The 25,336-nt window shown below is 25.0% G+C and overlaps 3 protein-coding genes across 6 annotated transcripts; all 3 read left to right on the forward strand.

Moving 5' to 3' along the window:
• The first annotated feature begins 3,777 nt into the window (after positions 1-3,777).
• LOC126895556 (uncharacterized) lies at positions 3,778-9,320 on the forward strand. 4 transcript variants are annotated; one of them, XM_050667544.1, is made up of 9 exons: positions 3,778-3,849; positions 3,964-4,073; positions 5,360-5,480; positions 5,573-5,685; positions 5,743-5,869; positions 6,693-6,843; positions 6,914-7,001; positions 7,064-7,270; positions 7,324-7,753. In XM_050667544.1, exons 2-9 carry the CDS (start codon positions 3,965-3,967, stop codon positions 7,716-7,718), a joined length of 1,311 nt encoding a protein of 436 aa, XP_050523501.1. In that variant the 5' UTR covers positions 3,778-3,849; position 3,964; the 3' UTR covers positions 7,719-7,753. The 4 variants fall into 4 exon arrangements, with proteins under 4 accessions (XP_050523501.1, XP_050523502.1, XP_050523500.1 ...); XM_050667545.1 differs by adding an exon at positions 9,103-9,320 and having other exon boundaries at positions 3,785-4,073; positions 7,324-7,626; XM_050667543.1 differs by having other exon boundaries at positions 3,787-4,073.
• Positions 9,321-9,565: 245 nt separating this feature from the next.
• LOC126895557 (uncharacterized) lies at positions 9,566-13,605 on the forward strand. Its single transcript, XM_050667548.1, has 8 exons — positions 9,566-11,519; positions 11,597-11,717; positions 11,814-11,926; positions 11,999-12,131; positions 12,286-12,436; positions 12,515-12,602; positions 12,673-12,879; positions 12,939-13,605. Exons 1-8 carry the CDS (start codon positions 11,411-11,413, stop codon positions 13,322-13,324), a joined length of 1,308 nt encoding a protein of 435 aa, XP_050523505.1. The 5' UTR covers positions 9,566-11,410; the 3' UTR covers positions 13,325-13,605.
• Positions 13,606-14,887: 1,282 nt separating this feature from the next.
• On the forward strand, positions 14,888-23,957 carry LOC126895552 (neurotrophin 1-like). Its single transcript, XM_050667539.1, has 10 exons — positions 14,888-15,168; positions 16,868-17,043; positions 18,472-18,760; positions 18,870-18,966; positions 19,046-19,196; positions 20,648-20,764; positions 20,826-20,972; positions 21,055-21,178; positions 21,236-21,480; positions 23,568-23,957. The coding sequence occupies exons 1-10, from the start codon at positions 15,130-15,132 to the stop codon at positions 23,809-23,811; spliced, it is 1,629 nt and encodes a 542-aa protein (XP_050523496.1). The 5' UTR covers positions 14,888-15,129; the 3' UTR covers positions 23,812-23,957.
• The last annotated feature ends 1,379 nt before the right edge of the window (positions 23,958-25,336 follow it).

Consider the following 25,336-nt stretch of genomic DNA (forward strand, 5'->3'; position numbering starts at 1 on the left):
ATCACATTTGAAATATCTATTTCTTTCTCTTCTGCATATACTACGAAGTCACAAAAATTATTTTTTATTGTTCAATTAAAATTGATTACAGTGTCTAACTTTAAAATAAATGTCTATGCGATGGAAGTAATATTATGCAAACGATCGTTTTTTAGGTTTTCTCCTGATTCTAAGTACCTTATTATTTACATGTTTTTAATAAAAATAATGGTTAATTAAAATTTTTTTGTTTAAATATTATAGTAACTCAAAAAAAGAAATATAAAATTAAATTAATAATTAAAAATGATTTATTAAAATTAGTTAAATTGTTTATCTTGTATGAGCATGAGAATAATTGAGTTACTATAATATTTATTGAATAAAATGATATAATACAATTTTCTCTCGGGATATGAGTACGAGGGTTTTATGAGAAGATGTAAAATATAGAAAAGCAAAGTGAAGTTTGAAAATTTATTAATATGATAATAATTTGAAATAGAAATTATTGTGATTAATTATCACACATAGATTATCAACAAAGCCACTCGCACCAGTAGTTATTTAGGCTTGTGCTGACTGTGAGTCGTGTCAATAAATACCTCGAGTAGTATAGAAACCACAAGTGGGTTCTCTATCTTCGCAAGAGAGTCTTTATTAGTATTGACTATACAGGTAACCCACTCAAAAATTGGACTAGGCTGGCTCACTTCGTACAAACGTTATTGATACTCTTTATTAAGACAATATTTTATTCCAGAGATTACTTTATTTTTTCAGGTTCCCTACTTAATTTCTGTACTCATTATACTTAACTCTAACCTTATAGATCTTTTATGAAATATGAATTTACCTTAATGATGTCAAGAGTATGGTTGAAAATAAATTAATAAACTTCAATTTTCTATGTAAAATCGTATTTTGTCAAGCCACTTCTTGCATTTGTTGAAATTTCATAAGGTGAAGTAGTAGTGAGAGAGATTGACAGTTTTATATTAAATTTAATTCATCTATATGCGTAAGAAGTTTCACGACCTTTTACTATTATCTGTTTATTACTCAATTTTGTTATTTACTGCATATTATTTCACTCAAAATAGATGATTTGTCACAACTTAAGAATTTCTTATAGTTATTACATTAGATTTGGATCAATGCATTTTTAGACATATTTTTTGGAATAATTTAAAGGATTGACATGAATATTTTATATTTAATTTGATGACTAATAGACCATAATTTATAGACTACTGAATAATGAGTGGAGTATTATAACAAATTAGTTGGATTTAATAATTTTGGCATGAAATTTCATTGTTAATATTTGTACAATTAAAATAAATATAATTAAAGTTACACTCATAATCAAATTGGACGTTTTATGTAAAAAGAGAACTAGTTACTTTTTGCTAGATTTAAAAAACATGAAAAATGAAATATTTATAGTTATTGTTTTAAGTAACTAATCAAATTCATATAGAAATATATTTATGGCAAAATTACATATGAGAGACTGGAGCAAATTTGAATGCAGAGTATATTTATTTTATGCTAATAACGTTGTTTTGGTTATCTTGAAAGTAATAAAGAAATAGNTCTAATAACGTTGTTTTGGTTATCTGGAAAGTAATAAAGAAATAGAATGATTAATTGGCTATACTGATTTACACATAATACTGTTTATCAATCACTTCTGACTATTAATTAGTTAAAAAAAAAACAATTTTGTGTTACTTTTTTATTCATAAGTTTTTTTCAAATAAAATTTTAAAAAATCGCTAGAAAAAGTTAATTATTTAGTTTTAAAATATTGTTTTCTATTTTCATACCTACGTTTTTAATTTATATGTATAATTTGTACATTAAACATATTAAGTATATAGAATAAGTGTAAAAATAAATTACAAAGTTTTGAAGAAAGAAACCACTCATTAGTGTCATTTCCCAATTATACCTACTTAATTAAAAATAATAAACTTTATGCTAGATTATTAATGAAATGTTAATGGGGTAGATTTGTATTAGTATCATTAGGATAATTCTGTATTTGATTTTTCTTTAAATTATTTTAATCATCGAAAAATTGGGTGAGCATTTTGCTTTAATATATATATATATATTTTTCTTGCACAATATAGATTTGAGATCATATACATTTTTAAGTATTTTTGTTGTATTAATGAAATATCAATTCTGTTCCATGTATATTCAAATGTGCCCCGTATTTGGGGTAAACTTATAATAAATATGATTGACTTTTAAGTTTCAAATTTCTCAATATTCTAATGTAGGAGCATAAATAGTGTAAAAGTACGCAGAAATATTTTATATTACAATATTTCTATATATAATCTTAGATTTTACAAATTTTTAAACAATTCCATGGAATTAAATACAATTTATTGAAAAATCCTTGTCTGGATTTAGATAATTTAGTTATTTCAAAGTAGTGTATTTTTATTTAAATAGAAAAATCATATTTAAATTAAATTTAACCGAGTTTACCTTAATGTCCTAGACAAGAGGTTGGGAACTTTTTATCATACGCGTGTCATATTTTTGTTGAATTTTTCATCGAGGGTAGCAAAAAAATATAACATTAGCATATATATTGACGTATAAAATTTCAAATCAATTGACATTATTTAGTTGAGTTTTAAATTGGTTTTTAAAAATAATTTTATTTTTAGAATGAAAAGAGTATTTATAAATTAAAAAATAAAATAACTCATTTAATGTGGTTTAAAAAATTAAGAGCCACGTATAATAATAATGAAGTAAATTATACATGTTGGAACTATTGGGAGTGTCGTGGAATGCCGATACCTAAACTACATACAATTTTTTGTATATTCTGTGAACAGATAATGATTATGTACAAGTGAATAACATATTATTATAACACCTTCATAATTAATGCTTTACTAAAAATGATTTTCACTTATAAGATTTGACTCAATTTTGTATTAATTCAAAATATGTTTATGTATCAAAACTACATTGTGTAAATTTTTTGACAAAATATTTGTTTTTGCCCAACTATTGTGGCTGTAAATGATTAAAAGTCTAAGATGTTGCAGATGTAAGAAATTCCAAAGATTAATTTTGTTTATTTTTTATTGATACGTTAAATATGTTGCATTTTCTATGTCGTTTAAATCGCGTCAGTGCGTATGGGTTTTTAGTATTATTAAAAAAAAAATTTGAATTATGCACGTTTAAATACAAAAAGTCGGATTATTGAAAAGTTAGAAAAGAGGTGATTTTATTTTAATAAATATCAATGGAGCTATAATTCTTGCAAAAAAATATTTAAAATAAAATGTTCAAATAACTTCTTTTAGAAAAATCTCATTTTGTCAAATGTTAAGATGTGTACTATTGCAGTATAAGCAACGATATTCTATACACCTAATATGTAATGGGTGTTATTAAATAAATTAAATACGTACGTGTATTGGAATTAATTTTTTGATTAGTATCAAAAACCCGTTACATAGTTAGGATTTTAGTTGAAATGAGAGGGTTTCAAAGAAAAATTTTATTCTTTTCTTAAAATACTATGAAGTTTAACTTTTTAAGTATAATTAAATATGAACAATTTGAGGAGGGCCAGACTCAATAAACTCTCCTGAACATTTCATATAACTTACAATAGAGATTTCTTTTATTCTGGTTGGTACAGTACGCAAGTGTGATTTTTAACTTCAATGACGATATCGTTACATAATTTGACGTGTCAATATATTTTTTTTAAATGCTTTGTTGATAACCAAAGGTGACATTTACTATTAATTTTTTATTTTAGATTGTTGTGTTGTATAATTTCGAATAGCACACTTGTTTCAAATAGCCAAAATGAGAAACGTTAGTGAATTGTAATTTCATAAACGACAAATCTATTAATTTCCATATTTATTTATTTTTTGTTTTTAGTTTGATAGATTTTTAAAATAAATTTTAGTATTTTATTTAAAATAGAATGGTATCCAGTCGTGGTGGATTAACGGAACTATTAGCTATATTGAGCATTGTTGATTTATTTGGTGTCTTACCCATAATTGTATTACCTGGTCAAATAGCAAAATGTGGTAAGTATAATACACTTACCACAATACATATTATGTGTTCTTGTAGGTATGTTAATCAAACTATATACATTAAAAAAGGAGATAAATTTAATGTAATTAAATTCATAAATATTAAAAACTTAAGTATAAATATAAACCATAAATTTATATCTTTTTTTTATTTTCGACACGAAGGTAAGAACGTATTGATTTTGTAATGACGGTGTATTTTATTATGTTTGTCCATAAAAGTTTTCAGGTCTCACTGGGTAAATCAAAAAAACACCATCTCTAAAAAAAATTATTGCATTTTTAAATTGCTATAACACATTCAATATTATACTGAACATAATGAATAAACATTTTAAATAGAGTATACCAAAGGAAAACAATTTTGTTTTTTGGTATGCTTTATATAAAAATCCAAAGTACAGTAGGCGCTTAATAAATACCTATAAATACGCATGTATATATTTTTTTTTAACTAAATTTTGGAAAATGTTCTAGAAAGTCTGATAACTTCTAACCTTTATTCAATTAAATCTTTTAAAATATACTACAGTATTAAAAAAAAATGTTTTTCTATGAGAAATCGGTTATTAAGTTAAAAAAATAGCAACTTTAAAAAAAAACAAGTTTGTATTGTCAAAAGGATGTAGAAAAACAACAGCAAGAATGGGTTTTATGTTCTTAGTGTTTCCAAACAAGAGTAATTGATTGTTTAGTAGAATAATTTAGATAGAAAGTTTCAACGCTTACTGTGTAATAAAACTGATAATTTAACGAGCCTTTAATTTTTATGTAAATTTTTGAAACATAGCAATAGTAAAATTACAAATTATTGTTAAATTGATCAAATTCACATCGCACCGTTTTTTATAAGAGTAATGTTAATCACTATCAGATATCATGTGTATTGTGACAACTATACTGCAAACCAACTGAACTAGTTTTTTTTTTATATTTTTTCAATAATCAAACGTTGTTGTCAACCAATTTTTATTCTAATTAGTTCAATTACTAATATATAGGCTAATTAAATATGTATGTTACCATTAAAAATAAATAAAGTTGATACTCTTATAAGGTATACCTCATAAGGGTATCAACTTTACTTTTTCTCATTTATAAGAGAGAAAGTCCTAAAATGTTCTTAATAGTGAACATTCATTAAAACTCTAAATGATATATAAAATGTAACTATTTTAATCTAGATATATTAATTAAGTTTAAAATAGAAAAAACTATGTAGTTCTTACTGCTTTTATTAAATTATATAGCAATTAAATAGATAATAATTTATATAGGATGGTTAGGAATACCATTAGCCATTTTTGTGTTTGTTGTTCAAGTATTTACAGCAATACTATTGGGAAAATGTTGGGTCATAGCAGAAACAATTGAACCAAATATAGTACACAAAAATCGGTAATAACGGTTATAAATTGAATAATACAATAATGTATTCAAATAATTTTTTTTAACTTTAACTGAAAGAATATATACAACTCATTGTAAAGATATCCTTATGCTGCAATCGCTGGTCTAAGTTTTGGAAGAACATTTGAACGAATAGTACATGTTATGCAAAATATTGCTGTATTTGGAGCTATTATACCGAATTTATTAATTGGTAAGAATATAAAATCATAATAACAAAAATTGACTTGTATTCACTTTTATTTTTCAGCTGCTGACAACCTTTATACACTTGGAAAGAAAGTATATAGCGAGAATTTATCGTTTTGTATTTGTTTAATAATAATTGGGATAATATTATGCCCACCAATTTGGCTTGGAAGCCCAAAAGATTTAAAGTATGAACGAAATGTATTATCGAATTATTAATTAATTAAAATTTTTTTTTTATTATGATTAAAAACTAAAATTGTAAAACATTTCAAATACTTATAAAATTTAAAAACTTTGAAAAATAATATTTTTTACAAAAACAATTATTTTTAGCTCAAATGGCAGGAAAATTAATATGTCTGATATAGTGCACTATTTTCATATATATAACTGTGTTTATTATCATTTACTTAATATGTTAAATGTGAATTTAAATTTATATAGTTTATGTTAAAATATAATTTTTTTAAAGTTTATAGTTTATATTATATAACTAAAAAATATTCTGAATTTTCTAAAGATTATTTTGGCAATCTAGAAATCATAAAATTAATAGTAAACTGTAGGTTATTAGGTTAATAGATTTAAAATAAGAAATTATTATTTTTATTCTAAAAAATTATTTAAAACTTATTAAATTGTAAAGTAAATACGGTAAATATGAGCCAACCCTAATTAGTTGGGGTAGAGGCTAAGGAAATGATGACTTAAGTACAATATTTATATTATATTATTACAATTAAATTGAATCAAGTTTGTTTTTGTATTAACTTTAAGAAAAATATTTATCTTTAATTTCATATTTTTATTCGAGAAAAGTTTATAATAACAAGTGTCTAAAATTTAAAAATATGCAAATTATACGGACTCTAAATTGTTATAAAACATTATCGTGAGGTAAAAATAATATTCATTAGAACAAAATATATAACAATTTAGTTTTTGAATACTAATTGAAAGTACAATAAGAAAACTTATTACTTAGCTAATTAGAATGCAATTTAATAGGTGGATTTCTTTAATATCTGTGTTCACTGTAAGCTTAGTGAGTATATTGACATGGATTTTAATGATACAGATACCTAATAATATCTATGTTCCAGTGCCTAAATTATCTTGGAGTGCTATGATTATAGCTTATAGCGTACTAGCATTCCAGGTAAAACAAATTTGGGAGTCAAAAATATGTTATCTTGAATAAAAAAATTAATAATCATAATTAATTTCAGTTTGACGTCCATCCATTGATTCTTACTATACAAATGGATATGAATGACATAAAAAAAGTACCTTTCGTGGTCATTGGTGCATTTTTCTGTAATAACTACAATTTTATTTTTATGAAAAATGTTGTATTATTCACACATTTTATAATTTAGTTACTTGCAGTTTGTTTTTGATAACAGTGGTCATTGGATATTTGAAATTGGGAGGTTTGTTAAATACGAATTTACTTAATATGTTGCCCAAAAGTCACGCCTTGAATATTGTCATAATTTTAATTATTCTCCAAATATGTTTATCGACAGCAGTCAGTACAACTCCATTATTTCAGAATATTGAAAACTATCTTCATATACCTAAAGGTTTGATAGTTAAAAATTATTTTTTCTATATTTATAAAAATTTATCCTTTTAGAATTCACGTGGAAAAGATGTGTATTGAGAACATTTATCATGATATTAGCTATATTGATTGGAGAGGTAGTACCTAGATTAGATTTGGTGATGAGTTTGGTCGGTTCATTACTAACAGGTCCATTGATGTTTATTTTACCACCAATACTTTATTTAAAGATACAAATGCTTTATCAGTCAAAAACTAAACATTCAAAGAAAATGTATTACTCTACATTTCCCAGCATTAAGTTATCTACAGACATAGTTTCAAGACATTTTATATCATTGGCATTAATTGTCATGATAGGAATTTTAGCATCAGGTCTGTCTACATTTATGGTTATACAAAACGATCAGTACAGCGCTAAGTTAATGCCTTCGTGTTTCATGAAATTTATACATTATACATTTTGAAACTTTAACACAATAAAGTAATATTTCTAAAGAATGATCCGTTTATCAAATCTCAATCAATTTCTTGCAAAATAAATAAAATATTAAAAAAAAAAAACGTTTTGATTTTTTTAAGTACATATATTTATAATAACTTATAAATCAAGAAATATATGATTTATCATTTATTAATAACTTTTTAGAATCATCCTTTATAACTTATAGGAGCGTTTTAAAAGAATCATCCTGTTTATACAAAGTGATTCTTTTAACTTAATACATATACGCAGTTTTTAAAATTATATTCTTAGCATTTTGAGTTACATATTTCTAATATTATTTGGTTTAATATATATATTTTAATTTAAAATTAATTTTTAATATTTTTCTTCTCTCTCGCTTTTATTCCAACTACTTGTGTAGGATACAAGTATCCTAAATCTCCACTTGACATAACATCTACACTCAACCCAGCAGTCCTTATAACACACCTAATTACATCCAACCACATTTTTTTTTTGATCTTCCTCTTTTCTTTCAACGTTAATTTTTTAACTGTTCTTACAGATTCCGACTTCTCTATTTTCATAATATAACCAAATCATCTAAGCCTATTTTTTCTTAATTTATTCGTGATGCTACACCTTTACACCCCTTATATGTACATTCCTTATCCTATCTTCTATCGTCATTTCACTCACCTATCTAAGCATTATTATCTTTGTTACACTCATTCTCTGTTTTATTTTCTTGTCAACACTCCGCCTAACACTCTGGTTTACACAATATAGATGGCCTTACTACAGTTTAATAGAACTTAATTTTTAACTTCATTGGAATTCTCTAATCGCTCAAAACACTAAACGCTTCTTTTCACTTAATCCTGTGTCTCACATTTCCGTCAATACTATCGTTCTTTTGTAAAAATGATCCTAAAAATTTTAAACTTTCCAACTCTACTATACGCTCCATTTATTTTTTAAAATAATAAAAATAACTTTTTTAATTTTTTCAAAATTTCAAAAAAAAAAACCTATTTTTAGCGCTTTTCTTCCAAAATAAAAAAGATTAATGGGTTTATAATAACTTTAGAATATGTACTTATACAGTTATAAATATTTTAATACATAGAGTGGATATGTAGCATAGGGGTACAGAAATTATTGGTATAAATTTATAATACACAGTCTACCCGTACTACATATACACTCTATGTATTAAAATACTTTTAACAAAATAAGTACTTATCTTTAAGTTGTTATTTTGAGTTTATTGTACTTGTGTTTATATATTGTAGTTTGAGTTATTTTGAAATTTTTGAATAGTTATAAATTAAAAACAATAATAATAATTCTTTTTAATATTAAAAATGAATAATAAAAAATATCATTTTAACGTATTTCAGGAATAAAAAAATTGTTAAAAAAAAAAACGAAATAATTATTGAATCAAAAGTTATATAAGTTTTCAGTTAGATCTGTTCCATTTGTAGAATGATATTGTTACACATAAATTGAAAATCTTAAAGAACATAGTGATGTACTTTTTTTAGTTATTTAATTGTTATTGATAAAGTAATTGATAATTTAAATCTTGCAGTTGCTTCTGATACGTAGTAAGCATATTAGGTTATTGTTTTATTAAAAACTTTAATATATATTATGTGTGACGATTGATTTTAATAAAGTGTTGGATTTGTTGGATCTAATGTTGTAGTTTAATTAATATTTAGCTGATTTTGAATATGTGATAAACAATTATTTTTTGCTTTGTTGTACTACACATATATTATAGGTTGATTGATTAACTATGCCTAATATTTTTAAAAATATAAAACGTATTATAATTGTTCTCTTTTTAGAATTTAATCTACCCTCTAACACTTATTTTTCGATAATATTATATTTGATAAAATTAAAAAAAAAAACTGTTGTCTTCTTTTAAAATTGTATCAATTTAAGTTTTTTTAAGTGGAAACACACGTGTTTAACTATCTTAAAAATAAGGAAATGATCTAAACAAGAAAATGACCAGCGATTAACAACTTTTGAACCAGTACTTTAAAAGATATTAGGACTTTTATAGGGTTCATAATTGTCCAAATATAAAATAAACAGACTCGCTTTACTCATCGCGCCGTAGTGTAAAAATCCTAATGTCTTGTAAAATACTATTTCAAGTTCATGTTGCTATCGATTAGTTATTTTCTTATTTTTATGCTAATTTATGCTAATCATATATGTATCCATTTAAAAAAATTAGGCTGGTATTATTTTAAAGAGAGATGAACCATTAATTTCTTAATAAAAAAATGTATAATATTTTTATACATTTAAATATATTACGTGAGGTATAGTTAATCGATTATGTTGTAGTACTATATTTTTACTTTTTTTTAAGGAAGATTTCTTCAACATCGTTAATTTTTTTATTTTATTATTATTTACAATTCTAATACGCTGTTTATAAATAGCCCTAACTTATGTACTTTAAATAGACTAATTTTTATAATTTTATTCAAAACTATAAAAGTCTCCTTCATAAATTAGCGTCATAACTTATTCTTAGTAAAATTAAGTATAATAATATAATTTATTATCTGGAAATATTTGACTTAATGGACTATTAAGTTAACAGTTGTACAGTGAAAATAAATAAGAGTTCCACATCAAAACGTTTTTGTGAAAGTGTTTAAATCATTAATTGTCATCAAAATAATGGTAACCACTAATTTTCGATACTACTGCGTAAAACTTAGTTAGATTCTGATTTAAAAGTTTTTAAAAATCCTATTAAACTAATATTTAATATTAAAACTGTAAGACCACTCCTAAATTAACCTAGTTTATGTTATGTATTAATAGTTTTTATTTTACCACGGTACCCCATAACACGGATATAGTATACATTGTTTATAAAAGCAATATAAATTCTTATATCTAGAAGATCTTAATATTTTTTGTTTAAAATATGCCGCATCGTTTAAATAGAAATCGTATTAGTTCTGTTTTGCTTGAATTACGGAAGCATGTCCAGATTCACTTCACCGTACATTCTGTCCCAATTATTCACAAACCTTGAATATAGAGATAAATAAAAAGTGCATTGTACATAGGAATGATCTTATTTAAAACTGCTGTCATCAAAAAGAAAAATTAATGTAAACATTCAGAAACATTAAAAGTGAATATAAATTAATGTATTAACTGAAACATCACATCTACCTATAAAATTGTTTATTGACTTATTTTTTAAATAAAAGTTGACCGTTATTTTATCTTACAATCTTTTGTTAACATAAAAAAACTATTACGCGATGAACTTGTTTGAAAATTGAGAAGTTGATCAACAAATGATTATTAAACACACCAGCTAATTATAAAAGTGAAAAACAATTTTCAAAAGCGATTTTTATAAATGTTTTAATAAAGATATCGGAATAGAAAATACATTTTGATTTTAAATTATCACTCTTATAATAAATGAATAATGTCTATGAAATATAAAATTACTTAATACTATAACCGAGTTAAATCGTAAAATAAGGTTTCTCAAAACTTCTACATTACATGTTACATAATTGGTTAATACGCATTCTATTCAAGTAGCCAAGTAAGTATTTCAGTATTTTACAGTGTCACGCGGAAAATCATTCTAGTTTTGATAAAAATTTATAAATTAAAGTTGTACAACATTTCAATTGTTATACTGAAATGATACCTAATCGTCAAGGCTTAACTGTACCGTTCGCGATTTTATGTATTGTTGATTTATTTGGTGTCTTTCCTATAGTTATGTTACCTGGGCCTATAATGAAATGCGGTGAGTATAGCGTCTTGATTAATGTAATATTATGCCGCTTTTAGACCGGATTTAATCTAAATGAATATTATACATAGGGTGGTTAGGAATACCTTTGGCCATTTGTGTTTTTGCGGTTCAAATATACACAGCAATATTGTTGGGAAAATGCTGGATCATAGCCGAAGAAATTGAACCAAATATTATACATAAAAATAGGTAATTGTGACTATAATTTGCCCCTTCAAAAAAAAAAAAAAAAAGGATTAAAATAATTTGGTTAAACTAAAATAACTTAGTTTTTTAATTATTGAGGTATCCTTATGCCGCAATAGCTGAACTAGTATTTGGAAGAAATGTTAAACGAATAGTATCTGTAATGCAAGATATTACTGTATTTGGATCAACTATACCAAATTTATTAATAGGTAAAAATGTTCTAAATATTATATATAAGGTATAAAAAATTAAGTTATTATTTATTTACTGTTATTTTGAAGCTGCTGATAACCTTCATACGCTTGGAATGAAAGCGCCCGATGGAATCATTAACATATCGTTTTGTTTTTGGTTAATTATTATTGGACTAGTGTTATGTCCGCCGATTTGGCTCGGTAGTCCAAAAGACATGAAGTATGATGATGTATGAATTAACATGTTGCTATTATTAGTAAAAAATACCACTTGCATTTTAGTTTACTATTGATTAATATTACAATAATCATATATTGATTTTGCAAAAAAAGTATTTCAAAAATATGTTTGGATAAAAAAAATTACTTTTAAGGTTAATCGGTTCAATATCTGTGTTTACTGTGGTTTCTGTGTGCGCATTAACGTGGATAATAATGATGCAAATACCTAATGATATTAATTATCCTGTAGCCGAACCATCGTGGAATACAATAGCTTTAGCTTATGGTGTGCTTGCTTTTCAGGTAAAAATTAATTTTTCAAAAAAAGTTAAGAAAACGTCTTTATATTTCTAGATAATTATAACTTAAATGTAATTTCAGTTTGATGTTCATCCATTGATTCTCACCGTGCAAATGGATATGAAAGATAGGAGAAAATTACCTTTTGTACTTATAGGCGCATTTTTCAGTAATTTTAATTATTACCGTTTATTGTTTTACTTACTAAACTAATATTCTTTTCATATAATATAATTTAGTTACATGTTGTTTATTTTCAATAACAACAGTCATCGCATATTTGAAATTAGGAGGCTTAGTTAACTCAAATTTACTCGATGCTTTACCTGAAAGTCAAGTCTTAAATATTGACATAATTCTAGTTACTCTCCAAATATGTTTATCAACAGTGGTCAGTACTACCGCATTATTTCAAAATATCGAACACCATCTTCGTATACCAAGAGGTTTTGATAGTTGGAAATTATTTTGTCTATATTTTTTAAAATGTTGTTTTCTTTTATAGAATTTACATGGAAAAGATGTATATTGAGAACATTTGTTATGATGTTGGCTGTATTGATTGGAGAGGTCGTGCCTAGATTCGATTTGGTAATGGGATTGATTGGTTCATTACTTACGGGTCCGCTGATGTTTATCTTACCACCAATATTTTATACTAAGATAAAATCACTTCATTATTCAAAGATAAAAACTTCAAAAAGAGTTTGTTACCGAACATTTCCTAATGCTAAATTATCGTTGGACGTCGGATCAAGACGTCTAATATTAGCGTCATTTCTGGTTTTTGTAGGCGTATTAGCTACAGTATTGTCAACAATATCTAATATCCAAGATAACATAATCAATTCTAAATTAACGATGTCTTGTTGGATGCAAATTTTCATTTGACATATACAAGAATATTGCCAGCATCGAATAATTGAGGTTTGAGATCAACAAAGAAGAACCATAAATGTTTCCTAAAATGTGTGCATAGTATGCCAGAAAATTTTTAAAAATAAACAAATTATAAGAATTTGTCATTTATTTTAAGTTATATGACATGTATTGTTATTATCTAGGATTCCAGGTTAACGACATAGGTGTATTGTTTGATTTGTACACAGACGTATAGTGAAATTTTGTGATATTGAAAGCTAGATCTTTATAAATAAACTATTACTGTCATACTAATGTAGTTTCTGGTTTGTTGTTATAATATTACTAAAGTATTGCTCACATGAGTTAGATATTGTCGTATTCAAAACTAAGGCAATAATATGTTTACATTCGTTTTTAACGGAACAGCTAATAAGAGTAAGGAAATGTATGTAAACACAATCATTCCAATAACATTGACCTATTTTCATACATCGAGAAGAAGTATAATCATAATGACACACAGTGTATGTCTCATCCACAGTGGTAATTTAAAACGATTCAATTATAGTCAAATTTGGCTAAGGATAACACTTTCTTCTTATATATTACAATATTACCTTAGTTTTCTGCATCAGTACGACACATGCCTTAAAGTTGAACATAATATCAGTTTTTATTCACTACTAATTTAATAAAGATTTAAAATATAGCAATGATTCCAATAGTCATATAATCAGGTAATGTTTTATTTTTTCTTATGGACTGGTAAAACTTATTTAATCAAAATATGACTTTTTTCTCATAGCTATTGCAAAAATAAATAAAAAAAAAAAAATGATACTTCTTTTTTTTATAAATTTTCAAGCGTCAAAACAAAAATTTCAAATTAAATAGAATATTTGTTGTTGTTTTTTACATTTTACATATACAAACTATTTTTTGGTATTGATTTATTGTTAAAAAAAATTATCGAGAGAAATTTATCTAATCTACTCAACACAGTATATGTATACAGTGTGAATTATTAAGTGTATTACCCTCCATATTTTATTTAAATAATAATTTTTTCATAAAAATGTATAGATTAATATTTGAATTATTTTTATAGACTATTGTAAATACCAACCATTGTCGAAAACTAGTTTTTCTATTATTCTAAAAACTCAAAAAGTAATAATAGAATACTTATTTTTAAATTTTTTTTTAGAAAATTTTCCATTTATTAGTAAAAAATAAATAATAGGTTTCCATTTAACTTTCAAAAATTACCCCTAAAATCAACTCTTATGAATAATTATTTTTTAAAATAAACTTGATATTTACAATGGTTTATAAAAATAATTTAAATTTTAATGAAAAATGGGAGGTAATATACTAAATAACTCACTGTGTATATATTTATGTGTTTTTAGTTAAGTGTGGTTTACAAATATTCAACTTATATGATATTCATATAATGATTAAATTTTAATTTAAGCTATTTGGACTAAATTGTTTTGTAATTGTCTTATTGTCACTATAGCATAGCATAATTATTATTAAAACGACTCTGGACCGAATGTGTTGGCGCCTTACAGACGTAATTGACCTTAAACTTGAATGACCAACTTATTCGGTCTCCGTGAACGCGCGCATGTACCCCACCAAATAGACCGGTTTAGAATTACATATCGCGGCATGTTACTGAGCACAAGACAAAGTGACTTATCTCATTCCAGGTGGCTCTTCATTATGTTGTCTTAAGTTTTAATAGAATCTCATTCGTATAGATAGCAACTAATCAGCGCGTACTGTTTAAGTGGAAATGAAGACCGTTAAATTACCGTCTTGACATGTACAAAGTTGGGATATTTTTGTTATTTGTGGCAGCTGTAAGTATGCTTTTTTATATCTTAAGAATTTAGCGTAATGAACTAACTTTCTTAAAACTTTTTTACTTCTGGAGAGACTCTAACTATACAATATATTTTAAGTAATTTATTATATTTAGTTATTCAAGTGTTAATTACCAACTATGATTAACGTCTCTTTTAAAATTTGTTTTGTGAAGATATTCTTTATTAAGTTGTAAAAGAGGGTTTCCTCTTTTATAGAAATAAATCAGCCATTCTATTAAGTAAGATTTAATAAAATCTCTTTAATTAAATGTGTAATGTAGTTTTTCACAATATTTTGAAGTTTAAACCTTTAATTTTGTGATTAGGATTAATTATTTTTTAATTTTATTGCTCATATTTTCCAAATAAAACTATACGTCACTGAAACTAATTTGTTGCATTCAATAAAAAAATGTGGTTCAATAAATGTATTAAAAATGTAGCTACATGCATTAATTTTTTTAAAACTGACTAAAAATATCATAAGAAATAATTAACAATAAATATAAAAAAATAAAATATAAATTTGTACATAATACGTTGAAATATTTATTTGTCTTATATTATATCTTTAAGTTACACTTTGATGTTGTCGTTATAGTCCACTGAGAAAAATTTTGAACGCTAAATAAATTATTATTTATCCTCTAATTTACAATTAAACAGTAAACATTAATAGAATATGATGATTTTTCTAAATTTTGCTTAAGTGGTCTAGTGTCAAAATTCGTCAGTTTATTTTGGGATTTCTGAGAAACTCATGTGTTTAAAGTTTATTTTAAATTTAAATAACCCAATTTTAACAGCTTTTTTGTCTGTTTCGTCTCAATTTAAAATATACACTAAATAAATTTCAAAATTTGATATAAGAGTTCTTTGAATTATATAAATTAAATATTAGGGAATAACTTAATAAATTTCTATATTATTTTAATTAATATTATTGTTTTTGTTAAATTTTCAACAAATCTCTAATAAGGTTTCAGTTTTGAGTTTAAGATAAACTACTCATTTTTGTATTCTATATTGGTAACTCAGTTCAAATAATTATTAAATATATTATATGGTTTTTTTTATTATTGTCTGTTGTAATAATATAATTTTAAATATCGTGGCGAGTTATCCATATCATAATTCAGTAATTTATATTTGATTTAAGTAATTATAGCACATGACTGATTTTCCAAATTAAACAGTTTATTTAGTAAAATTATGTTAAATTACAATGTTAAAAAAACTAACGTTTAGTATAAAGAATATTCCTGTTTTGTACTAAATGGATAGCGTAACGACCGATTTTGGTAAAAATAGTTGATATTATGACTATGGATCTATACACCATTATTATATAATTGTACAATTTTGACACAACAAAATATATAGTATTTTATCATATTTAAATACATAAAATATTTAATGAGAACATAGAGCGATACACGAGTTTAATTACTAAGGATACGAGGTATCGGTTTTTTTTATTAACGATAAAAGTGATGAGGTGAAAGTACATCTTTTTTAAATTAGTGGTTAAGTTTTCTCACACATATATTCTTCTTTTTTAATAAAAAAAATGAGAGAGCATCTTAGATATTTGATAGTTAATATTGTTTAACAAGTCATTTTTTTTTTTTTTTTTAAGGTAAATACAATTATTTAAAAAAAAGGTGAATATTTTTTAATATTTTTCTTACAGGCGTTTGCAGCCGTTGTTTGTGATGAACTCGAAGACTTTCCGTTAGACGACAGGAGCAATGCTCAAGACAATGACGGCAGTAACTCGCCAAACACCACTTCGATGAATGGCGTCGAGGAAACGATAGATCCCAACAGCGTTGATCTTGATAATGATGCTCCAGATAATAGCGCTGTGTGAGTATTTGGTACAAACAACATGTTATTAACATTAAATCACCCCTTAATGGAAACAAAATTAAACATGTCATTGCCAGGTCGTTAAAGAGCATTAGTTTTAGATAAAATTGCACTCCGCGACCCGCTTTCTCTTAAAAACGCCCACATGTACACAAACGGATGTGCTGAAAATCCTATTTCAAGTCCAATACTGGGGACATAAAAATGATAAATTCTACTCTTGCTGTAGATAGAAAAGTTTCATTTCTTTTTTTTTATACGTATCGTGGAGACATGAAAAAGATTTTTGCATTATAAATTTTATTCCCATGGAATAAAAAAATAGTTGTTAGTATATATAGTGATTCATTTAACATTGACAACTGTATTAATCAAAAACAAATAATTAATAATGAGCATTTTTTTTTTTGTTCTTAGTGAAATATTTGTTTAATTTATCAATCATGGATTATTTTCTATATTATTTTATTATTAACTATTAATTAACACTATATTAATTATTAACTAATTATTACATTATTTTATATTCTATATTATTTTATGTCTAATAAAGGAAGCAACTTAGAGCTTCGATGCGCATCTGAGAAGGTTTTTAATTTAATTTATAATGTTTTTTTTTCAATAAATCTACATAAGATCACAAATTGTATATAGTTGAAGAAATTTCCCTTAAAAATTGAAAAAAAATTCTGTCGTTCTGTGCAAATGAGGAAAATCCTCAAAAATTATGATTTTTATAATCGATAATTTCGACATTATATTAACTTTTTTTTTTTACTTAAGGTACCATAATTTTTTGAAAAATTAATGTTCCGGAATTACTCAGAAATTCAAACATACGTGTAAAGTAAAACTTATGTTACATACTATGAGATAAATTAAGTCCGAGTGGCTTTTATATGTAAACGGTCACAAAAAATGTTATTTTATGTAAAAATTCACCGTTATTCATGTTTTATAATTTTCTACTTAATTTTTTTTTCAATAATTTATGGCTATATTTTAGGTAAAACACTATTGTCATATAAAAGTTATCCCATTTAACATCTTTATTTTACCAAAAAATATTTATATTTTAATTATAAATATTTTCTGGCCGAATTATCGTATTATTTTCATATTATTTGTACTAATGACTCATAATAAATAACAATGTCAATTGCATAACTAAAATAATAATGAACTAATAAAGGTCAGAATAATTAAACTAAGAAAGTCAATTTTTAATTCCTTTTTTTTTTTTTAATTTTATGATTGATAAACATATAATTAAATGAAATCACAATTTGAAATTCTAAGTTTTATTTTTATTTTTTGAATAATAATGATTAAGTATTCCAGAAGTAATGATACAAATGTTTACAAGTACTTTAAATTATTCTAAAAACGCCCAGTTTTATGTTACTTATTTTTTTTAATTTGTAGAAATATGGCCGATCGTAAAGCTGACATAATGCAAAAACTTATACAAAAAGCTATGCACAATCCAGGAACGAAGGAGAAGTTGGCTCAAGTCGTTCCAATCATTAAAGCCATGACAGCCGCACAGAGATTGGCTCTTGCCGGAATGGTAATGGGTAAAGGTCAGACTCATAACCTTAAAAATAAAGAGCTAAACGCTCAACTTTTACTGCCAATTAGCTTGGATATAGCGGCTATGTTAAGAAGTGGTAATAATGGCGACGAATCTTCTGCTAGAGCATCAAATTTTGGGGTCAGTTTAAAACTATAATTTTGTTTTTGAACTATTTGAATTCATTTATTTTATATCTTTCTTTGAGTTAACGTACACATTCAGTTATATTTTTTTGTTTTACTTACAGTCATATCATATACACGGATCGCCAATTTCATCTAATCGTCTACGTTCGCCAAACCCGTTGACTCGCCGGTTTCCGCAACGGATTCCTGAACTGACTGGTAACTGGTTTTATTTACTCACAGCTATCTCAAGGTCGATGACCCAAATAATAAGACATTTACATTATTATCGAAACAGGTATGAAGAGACCCTATTTTCCAATAAATTCGATCGCACCTAAACGTCCACCTAAAGTACAAGAACCAGTGTTGCCCACAATAGAAAGTTTTACAGATGACTGTGATTTGTTTGGCGACAGTATATGTCTTAATGTGCAGTCATACCCCGAGTAAGCATAAAACAGTTATATGGCTGTAAAAACTATTAAAATGAGATAAAAGTAAAAAAAAATTACTAGAAAAATTGCATGTGTTATAGCTTTTTATTGACATTTTAAAATAAATTAAACGAATATTTATTCTTCAAACTAATTTATACTATTACTGATGGGATTTAGTCTAAGCTAAAATTACAATAATAATTTTCAATAGAATATTAAATATTTTAGTCTTTGAAATTTACATAAATTTTGTTTAAATTATAGAAAACTATTGATTTTGGTAATAGAAATTTTATGTAATAAATAGAAATACTATTTTAGTTGATATGTACAATTTTTTGAAAATCCTTATTTATTTTTCAGTTTAAATTAAATATAAAATTTAACAATAGTTTTTGTTCTCATCAATGAATTCTGTTTTCATTTCATATTTAATATACAAAAATGTTTTTTGTAAGATTATGCTTTAATTAGTGACAAATTTTAAGGTTGACTAACCCTAATTATACACATATATTTATAATATTCCTAAGATTTGTTTACTTTTTATAAAAATAATTTAATATGAATCTAAAATAAAATTATTAATTTGAATATAGTTTAGGACTATTTAAAATAAATTATTTTGTTTTGGTTTTATAAATTTTAATTAGCTTTTAATAATTTTATGATGCCAAAAACATTATACTCACTTAAAATTGAAATGTATTTAACTAGGCGAATCCGAAATTTTCGTTTAAATATAAAATAAACAAATTCATAAATCTTTTAAATATTTTTATCATTAAAAATTCTAACGGTTATCGGCTGCATTGTAAACCGGTTAATTTAATTCAAGGTTAACAATAAAGTCTCTATAAAGTTTTAAAATTCAACATTTCTTTATTAAAATATATTTCTAATCACAAATTACTAAGGTGAATAAATGTATGAGCATAATTTTTTTTTCAGTAGCTTTAAAGAAACTGCAGATTTTTAGAACTTTATTATTACTTTACAATTATCCTTCTGATTGAGCGTTTTAGGAAATTTTGCCTTTTTTTTTTTTTTTTAAAAAAGGGCTTACTATTTTTGTGAACAGTTCAGAGGAAACATAGAATTCAATAATAAACTTTTTACTTCAACAAACAGACCAACAAATAGTTCTCTAAATATTTTTAATTCTATTTTAAGATATATGAGAATTTTTTCTGTGTAACTACTGTAAAGAATTCAACTTTTAAATGTATTACTAAAGCATTTAATCTGTACGCCTCGAAGAACTATTGTTTTGGCAATTAAATAGTTTGTTTCAAAGGGATGTTGCTCTAATACTTAAAGCTTTTAAATTAACAGTGAAAACAAAAAATATATTTTAAGTACAATAAAATAAAGTTTTATTGCCAATTTTGTTGAAATCAATGTACTATAGTTCAATACTTTTCCATTTTTTAATAACAGTTTTGTTAACATTTGTTTAGTATTGAGATTACAGAAACTATAGAGGACACAGCAAATAGCAAGACTGCTTTTCAAGCATTACTTAAGGATCCTAAGTATAATATGACCACTTCATATGACGCAAATATAACTGAACGGTACGCACAATAATTTTCATTTAGATAGATAAGCAAATAATAATTTAAACATATTACACAGAAGAATAGATGAAAATTTAGAGAACGCAATTTGCCAAAGCCAAGTTACCTTAGCAAGACCAAAAAAAGCTAGATCCACAAATGGCCAATGGAAGTATGTCGTAAACACTGATGAATACGTGCAAACTTTGAGACTTGAAAAATGTTTGTAAGTTAAAATATATAGATTTGTTTTGAACATTTTCAACACAATTGAATATTATACAAAATAATGTTAATTAATTATTTAGAAAACCAGATACGCGATGTTCACACGTGTCCACAAAATTCAAGTCGACATGCCGTCAAGTGTATAATTACCATAGACTCCTGACATGGGATCAGTTCTCTGGACTTACTATGGATATATTTAAAGTATTTTTACTTCCTAAGATATTTGAAAAATACGTTTAATAATAAAATATATTTTAGGTTCCCACATGTTGTTCGTGTCACCTTCAAGAACTGAACCCATTAATTTCTGACAGTTTAGATTCTCACAACTTAGTATTTGATGATTTAAATCCACAATCTACGAATACAAACCAAAAAAAATTATCGAATGTAAAACGATTACCTACTCCGCATTCTGCTACAGATCAGTATGTCGTTCACGAAACGCATCCTGCTAAATACCCTCCAAATGCAAGAAGGCCGTATAAAAAAAATAAAAATAGGTAATTAGCAGATATCAACATATCGACACTTTCTAGGAAAAACGACATACATCAATATTTTATTTATTTTTTTTTGGTTTTATGATTAACGTGCTCTTTCTTTATTCCAAACCAAAATGCTATACACTTTTCTTTACTAAACAAGATTTAAATAAAGTAAAACAAAAAAATTGTAATTGATTATTAGTGGCTTAGCGAATTAAAGAATCTTTAATTACGTTCATTTTTATATTATTTTTACTACCGGTGAATAAAAGCACTCAGCCTCGATAACTCCTTTGAATATACAATGTAGTCGCTTTTTTTAATATTAATAATTTTGATCCTAATGTTTACTGTAAATAATATTATGTACAATGTTTATACCAGTTAAAAATGTACAAAAAGTATCTAAAAAAACGCCATAGAGATGATAGCGATTAAGGTCATAGATCAAAGATAAGGGTGGTAAAAAAAAGATTTTTACATTAATTAACTAATTAAATAGCCTTTAGATTATTATATAAAATAAAAACTGTAAAAATATATTTATTATTAAGTTAAAACTTTAATCATTTTCTTATTTGAATGTTCACAATTTATACCGTAAGATTAATAAATGTGTTGTCATTTCTTCGACATAAATGATTACGATTAAATAATAATAATAATAAATCAAACAATATAAGAATGGAGTTTTCTTATGATGATTAATGGGATTGAAGGATAATTGTAAAATACCATTAAAATATTTACTAAAAGTATAAAATAAAATTCACTTTATTTACAAAAATATACTAATAAATACAATTAATAATTTATCTAATAAATAAATATTCGTTATGAGAAATATAAAATTAAATTAGGTAAATAAAAAATTATTATATTTTCAATACATGTTTAAGCCATAGACGATTTATTTATTTACGCCCAGAAAGGAATAGTACAGTTACAATAATTTATTTAATACATTGCAAATTTAAAATGATCGAATTGATTTAATTGATATTCATTACAGTACGGTATGATGATAACTCATTTTTATTTAATAGTCCCTTACTCAGATAATATTGTTTTAGTGATCAATGTTCGGAAAAAAGGATGTGCGCACCGAACTTAGTCACGTAATCCATTACATTACATCACTCGTCTATTTTCACAAACACAGTGTTTTTTTGCGACGCAGTTTTTACTTGGAAATACTTACAAATTATAAAATAAATCTCAGTAATATTAAAACTATAAAGCTAAATGAAGAATTTTTTTTTTTGAAAAGAAAAATTTGATTTTAGTTAATTATATTATTATGAAAGTTAAATGTATAATATATTTTTATTATGAATGTCATTTTATTAAAAGTGTTCTAAACGCTCGGGACAGTAATTAAAAACAATCCAGTAGAGATTATATATTTAATGGGAAATATTAACTTACTAGTAAATGCATATTTGTCTACTAAATTCTTATGAAATTTAATAATTAGCTAAAATGTTTTAATAACGTATGTACTCCTCATAATACTTAAGAAAAAATAGAAATATACGCTAAATCTTTAATGATAAATAATTATATTTAAGGTAATTTGTAAAAAAAAACATGTTCCTGATTAAATGGTAAAAATAGTTGGCATTTTTTTATAAAAACATTTAATTAACATTTGTTTCACTATTCTGTATTATAGTTTTTTTTGCTATTCAATTTCTTTTTATGAGCAATTTTTAGTTGAATGAAGACTAGATTTTTTTGTATGAGTAATTTGTTTTATGACCCTGCTGCGTAAATTATAAGCGTATAACATTTGTGATAAATTTCTAAAACCAGAGATTTTTAAATTGCTATAAAAATGAAAGTCGTTTTTAATTTATTTGACAAATTGTTAGTACTAACTATACTTAAGTTATAAATCTTAACTAGAAATTAAAACTAAAAATTAGCACAGTATATATTGTAATCAAATGTATTTTTAGATAAAATATTAAACATTTTCAAAATGTTCTAATAAAACAAACAACCTCTTGGAAATTTATTTTTATCGTGATATTACATGTACTTTATCAATAACATAAAAAAATGAATTGATGACACTGTATTGTTTTTTTTTTTTATAGGCCGACAACAACAACAACACAAATAATGGTAACAGATTCACCGGATTCATCTCCTACTACCAAAACCAACTATAACTACCATCCTATTATGGAATATTTTGTTTCCCCTCAACCAACGCCTTTGGAACCCAAAGTTCAAAATGTAGCTCAACGAAAATCTGATTTGATGGTATCTAAAGAATACAATGCTGCAAACAATGGCTGGAATCCCATGATGGATGATTACGGTCCTAGATCGTTATAGTGACATCAATGACGATTTTACTTGTATATAAATACCTATATATATATATATATGATATCATTATTGTTAGTGTGTAATTTTTCTATTTCTATTAAACGATATTTTTTTATAAAATATTTTATTATAAGAAACTGAACTATGTTTTATATGCCTTTCACTTGTATGTTGTCAATCCCGGAAACGATCAACATAATCAGTTTGCATATTGATTAAAACAAATGCATAAAACTATTGTTCCGGTTATAGTCACGTTTCAGGTACGCTTTCTATGAGCGACGTCAGATATTGTTTACTCGCGGTCTTGTAATATTTTTCCCTTGCAGAGATGACTTCTACGTCTCTTATTAGTGTCATAAAACATGCGTATTCTATAGAAATTACCTTATTCGTTATACTAACAATGACAATATTAAAAATAATTATGGATAATATCAGGAAATTTCTCTCATATGTTAAAAAAAAAAATAGCGGTCTACTTTAACCGGTAAATACTTTATCTTTTAAAAACCAGCCGAAAGTAAGTACACTGCAAATTAAGTCCTCACACAAGCCCACGAGTACAATCCTAACCCACATCTTGAAATAAAAGAATTTTGTGCCAAATCGTCGAGATAACATGAACTTTGTTTATTTTGGACTTAGTTTCTCTCATGCTTAGTGAAATTTTTTTAATTAAACACTTTTGAAAGTTGTTTTTTTTTTTAATTTATACCTCGTTTAGCTACTCTGCATTATTTATTATAATAACTCTAAAATGTGACCCAATTTATAACAGTTTTGATGTTTTCATTTTCTCTAAATCGATTATTCACAAGAGCATGAATACTTTATGTGCACATTTTTTCATGGATAACGATGAAAAGGTTTAGCATTCTAATATAATTTTTCTTTGTTTTAACGAGCTGATTAAAAATAATAGCACCAAAAATATTTTATATATGTTATTTTGTGTTTCATAATAAAATTACGTTAATAACTGAAATCCAGGTAATTTCTAAACAAAAGAAAAGTTTTTAAATTTCGGTATTGAATTACAAAATTTACATTTTTTTTAACATCATCAAAGATATATAATAAATCAATCTATAGTATTTTATCTACTTCACATTTTATTAACATCTTTCGGTAAACAATTTAGGTGGATATTTTAAAGAGATTTTAGGGACATGTAAGATAAATCGGAGAATAATTTTCAATTAAAAAATGGCTGGGGATGTGAATTTATACACTCGTAACCATTCCTATTATTATGAACTTTGCTGTATCCAAACTAAAAATAGTTTGCCAACTATCAATATAAAATGTAAATCATATATACAAAATGTACTCTTGGTCAGATATTTCTTCTGATTAAGATGTCACCAACATCGAGTCTTCCATCTTACTCTAAAATATATAAATACTTAGGAAAGTATAAAAATAAGGTTTCCTATTAAATGTTAAATTTTTGCGTTTAAGCCGATGGCTTTTTTGTACTAACTTGTAATTTGATTTATCTGTGTAGTTGATATAATTACAATATTGA

Source organism: Daktulosphaira vitifoliae, unplaced genomic scaffold, assembly GCF_025091365.1.
Source record: "Daktulosphaira vitifoliae isolate Bord-2020 unplaced genomic scaffold, ASM2509136v1 Scaffold_1, whole genome shotgun sequence".
In the NCBI taxonomy this organism is placed as follows: Eukaryota; Metazoa; Arthropoda; class Insecta; order Hemiptera; family Phylloxeridae; genus Daktulosphaira; species Daktulosphaira vitifoliae.